This window comes from Opisthorchis viverrini (genome assembly GCF_000715545.1).
Source record: "Opisthorchis viverrini unplaced genomic scaffold opera_v5_38, whole genome shotgun sequence".
Classification (NCBI taxonomy): Eukaryota; Metazoa; Platyhelminthes; class Trematoda; order Opisthorchiida; family Opisthorchiidae; genus Opisthorchis; species Opisthorchis viverrini.
The window spans coordinates 1,883,414-1,887,899 of NW_008751695.1; the positions used below are offsets into that span (position 1 = coordinate 1,883,414).

A 4,486-nucleotide genomic window follows, 5' to 3' on the forward strand; every position below is an offset into this window, starting at 1 on the left:
CAAGTGGCTAAACGACTTCGGCTATTTCGTTAGTTAGTTAGTATCGTCCTCCTGTCTAGGTGTGGGCGCCCTGGCAGTATCCCAGCCCTCGTACAACCATGACCTACACAACTAACAATATTCTCATGCCACATCGGCCGTCGCGTGGTGCCATCAGCCGGGTCGCCTTACTTGCTGCATACAGCAGGGCGGGTAAGCGAAAACATGCTGTTGGTCAAACACCTGTTGTACATCCTATGCATGTAAGGGCCGCGTTTTTCATCCGTAAGGCACCGTGGATCGTGCTGTTATAGCATATACTTCACCTTCGAAAACCATGTCACGGCGACACCATAATAGGTGTTGGAGGTTGGTAAAAGCCGCATAACCTTCCCGGTTCGATACCTGACCTCGTTTTCATTTTTCCTGAAACTATACAACTGCTCTGGTAATTAAAATCCATCCACCACATCGTTGCCCCCAAGCGTCCAGTCTTGTAGCTGTATTCTACACCGTATAAGTGTGAAGCTCACACCAAATCACACGGCGGAATCAGGTTCTTTAAAATGGGTTGCATCTCTGAAGGAACCAGAACTAAGGGGAGCAATATCTTCTGTATATTCACTATCGGTAAGTGGATGCTGCGGGAGGATTTCGTTCTCCGAGCGTGAGCTAGAAGCAGGGAAGTTTGAAGCAGCGCATCAGAAACAAAGTTGAATAGCATTGGTGAGTTCGGGGAGCCTTGTCTTATGCCACTGGAGGCGGTGACTTCAACCGAAATCTTGCTGTACGCACCTGTACGCACCCAAAGGAGTTGGCCTATAGTGCATTTATGAGGGATGAAAATTCAGTAAGGATCGTCAAGCATAGCCATAGTCTCTGACGGTTTGTAGAGTTGAAAGCAACCTTTAGATCAAGAACATCCGACCATCATTGGACTTTCGAAAGTCTGATGCTGTTAAAAAACCTGTCTTACTTTCAGGGTTTGGTGGATGCATTCTCGAACAGGGCGAAACCCAATTCTTTCCTCACAAATTTGTCTCTCCCGGTTATCGGTCCACTTGCGATAATTATGGCCTGAGACAATCTTGAGTGCTATGCTTACTAGGATGGTGGGCTGGTTTTCATATGAATTTCTTGCACCCTGCCTGGGGCACTCCATTTCACCGGTGTTCTGCTTTCGTCCCCTGAAGGAATCGGATTTTCGGACATAGATCTTGATCAGCTATCTAACCGTCTGCGTTTCATGAACGTTAGTTGGTTTTGACATATGTGTTTCCACAGAAGACACCAAACTATTAGACGTTCATTTATGAGATAATTCGATCGAAGCGTACATGTTTCTTTACAAGCCTTTCACGCATTTGGTGTTTCTTCATCTTGGATAGCTTCCCACTCCTGACTGGATGTAGTATAGCTCCTCCAAGATGGGCCACGACGAGAGTTGGGTAAGAAGCCATCGCACAAGTGGTTCTGTTCGGTTGAAGCACCACCGAGCAATAGCTGATGAAAAAGATCTTAGGAATGTCATCTGTTTGGAGGATTCTCTTGAGATTTTTTCGCTTGTTCTGTATCGAGCCCCTCTGATCACCGATTATCTTTAGAGATGATTGGCGCCCAAGGTGACACTTAGATACACTCAATTTTTTCGTTTGACTATGAGGTTTGATCCTGAATTTCTTCATATTACAGTTTGCATGAAACAATCTCCTCTCTTGGATACACCTCCGAAAAGAATTTTCCCACTTCAAACGCCAACGAGCCATATGGAATCTTGTCTATAGTAATATCTACCATAGCCAGGAACTATGAACCATGATCCACTCACTTGCCTGGATTGGTATATATAAGATTCGTCTTCATCTTAGTTTTATTGGTTCTATGATCTTTGTTTTCGTTCAGCAACCAAAACGTCATTTACTGTTTATGTGTGCTCTGCCATGAAATTATTTCCCTCTTTTCAGCGTCAAGATTAGCCTCGGTAGTTTGGAAGCATTAGGCGCTTGCCCTTCTCTTGAGCAGGCCAAATTGGCTCGTTCTTCGAACCGCCCGTTGATAATCAGCAGTTCTGCAGTGCAGCTGTCATCGGAACAAACTAAACATGAAATTGCAGATAAACACGAGGAATTACTGCTTGTGGAGTTTGAGAAGAATCCACTGGATCGGCGGGCAGATCAACGGGCTCTTGTACGCGCTTCACCCTTGCAAATTGTTTATGATGCTGAAACTATCAACAAGATTGTTCACTTCCTGACCCCTCCCAAAGATATTCGCTTACAAGAGTGAGTCTGTATCCTCATCAGAGGGTTTCAAGTTGTCGCTAATGGAATCACTCTCCAGCCTCTAGCACTGTGTAGTAACTGGTAGGCATCGCTTTTGCTGCATTCGGTCCGGCATTGCACGTGAATACGAACTACTCGGTTGCGGCATTATCTTTTTGCATCAGTAGTATCTGTCGCCGCGCAGGCATTGCTGTTCCACTTTGGTCCCTTCAAAGCCATGTCCATTTGACCAGTAGAAATGTCACCTTAGCGTCAGTTTAGTCTGGATGCGGTACTCGGCTGCATATATTTCGACGCCGCTTATAAGGGTTAAAGACCCTGGCCTTTACCGTTGAATTTCAGGTTTCAAATATTTTTTACAGCGCGTAGTCAACTTTCTGTCCCTTCTCACCTGAGTTGTCTGTCTGGTCGTATGAAACTCGTGCTTGGATGGTCGCTCTTAATATACTCTTGTCGACAGTGGTACTCTTTTATACAACAGACTAGCTGTACAGCTGTCTTCATTGCACATAGCCAAACTCGTTCTTTACATATACGCATGTTTTTTTTACGGATTCAGGCTGATGAACTCAATTATTTGTTGCTTCCATTTATGGCTGACTTTACTTTTTCCCCCCTGCATTCGCACTGTCCTCAGACTATCGAGTCAGGTGATGTCTTCTCTTGAAGATGTGAAGGAAGTGACGGTGAGTGGCCTGAGACATCTGGTCAGTCAAAGGGCGTATACTGAAGTTCAGATCGATGTTCGTCCCAGTTACTTCATTCTTCCAGATAACGGTGTGTTTAGAAGGTGGGTCGTGATTCGGACAACTACTGACCTTAAAATGCCTTGTGTCAAAGACTAGCCACGCGAATTTGTCCCACTTTCGCTATAGGCTATTTTGTACGCTACTCTCGAACTGTTACATTTAACTCATACCATGTCCTCTGGATTTCAGAGAGTGCCGTCTGCTGCTTGTGGATTTGGGCAGCCTAACTGTTCGATCTAGCCCGACCAAATCACAGCAGAAGCTGGCACTGAAAAAAGGGGAGAGTGAAGTCCCGATTGGTACGGATGCCTTGGCATCGCTTGGTCCTCAGTCTCGGAAAGCAGCACACCCCACGTTTGAGGAACTTAAGGAAGATGCGTACGATGTTTACGCGATAGCTATTTCCTCGATGCAAGTGATCATGGTGGAAAAGGGTGAGTGGTTTACTTTGAGTTTCAGTTGTGCTGCAAGTTATGCTGTGTCGAATTTTTTTCGTTCATTGTGTTTTTTTTCTGAATAGACGAAGACTGGCGTGTTTTGCGTGAGAACAACAAGTCACCGAGTCATGTTCTTCGACCGTTGGGGATGAACTTCAACTTGAAGCGTTGTCTCCTTCACAATGATATCAATTTGCCCGGGTGGGTTGAATTTTTGAATTTCCTTCAATCGAGTTACCAGCCCTAGCCCACCAGAGATGTAGAAGGAAGTTCTTTGTTTCAGAAAAGTTCGGGATACATTTAGTGAATTTATTGTTTTCCGAAATTTTCTGGAATGCCGATTTCGTTAACCATTTTAGACTTTTTTTTGTATCGAAAATCAATTCTTAATCTCATTCAATCTATACTTCATTTATTGTTGAACGCCCTGGGATACCCATAAAGCTGGGTTCACAGCGACCATGCAAGGATGACTTTTTGGCATATATTCAACCAAGCAAATTGCGAAACGTTTTATAGACATGACTGAATGAAAACCGCGTAACCTTGGTTGACCTTGATGGTGTGTTACAACCTACCCAAAATGTACCGGTAGCGTGGTTCACAAGGCTCGGACAACTGATCAGACCTAGGTTAGTCCGTGTGAGAGCGGTGGTGGATCAGTTGCGCGCATCAAGTCCGTTGCTCAAGTTAACACCGATAGATGAAGACCGCCCCGTGGTGACATTGAATGTCCACTCGGTAGTCTATGTCCCGAGGGAGCAAAACGAACGGGCGTACAGATGGTTAAACGGCCGCTGTAGTCATGCCCGGATGGACCACGTGACCCAAGTTCTGTCAGTCGCTTTAGTTGCTCCCTGAGTAGCGCTCCCATTTCAGCTTTTGGGTAGGCCGTGCTGTGTGCTCACATGAGGTGTTTTTCACTTGACTGTTTTGGCTGGAAAATATTCTTGCAATTCGATCGCTATGACCCTGTCTTTTTTGTAACAGCCGTTTCGAAATGAATCGGGGGGGGGGGGGGTCTTGTACGGGCCCGTCC

The 4,486-nt window shown here is 45.5% G+C and overlaps 1 protein-coding gene across 1 annotated transcript in view; it reads left to right on the forward strand.

Annotated features, from left to right (window-relative positions):
- Positions 1-4,486, forward strand: part of T265_02944 (hypothetical protein) — a gene marked incomplete at both ends in the record, with an annotated part of 104,689 nt that overhangs the window by 21,474 nt on the left and 78,729 nt on the right. Inside the window, 4 exons of the mRNA XM_009167308.1 lie at positions 1,944-2,261; positions 2,899-3,051; positions 3,200-3,444; positions 3,531-3,648. Coding sequence (XP_009165572.1) covers positions 1,944-2,261; positions 2,899-3,051; positions 3,200-3,444; positions 3,531-3,648 — 834 coding nt within the window. The remainder of the gene's footprint in view (positions 1-1,943; positions 2,262-2,898; positions 3,052-3,199; positions 3,445-3,530; positions 3,649-4,486) is intronic.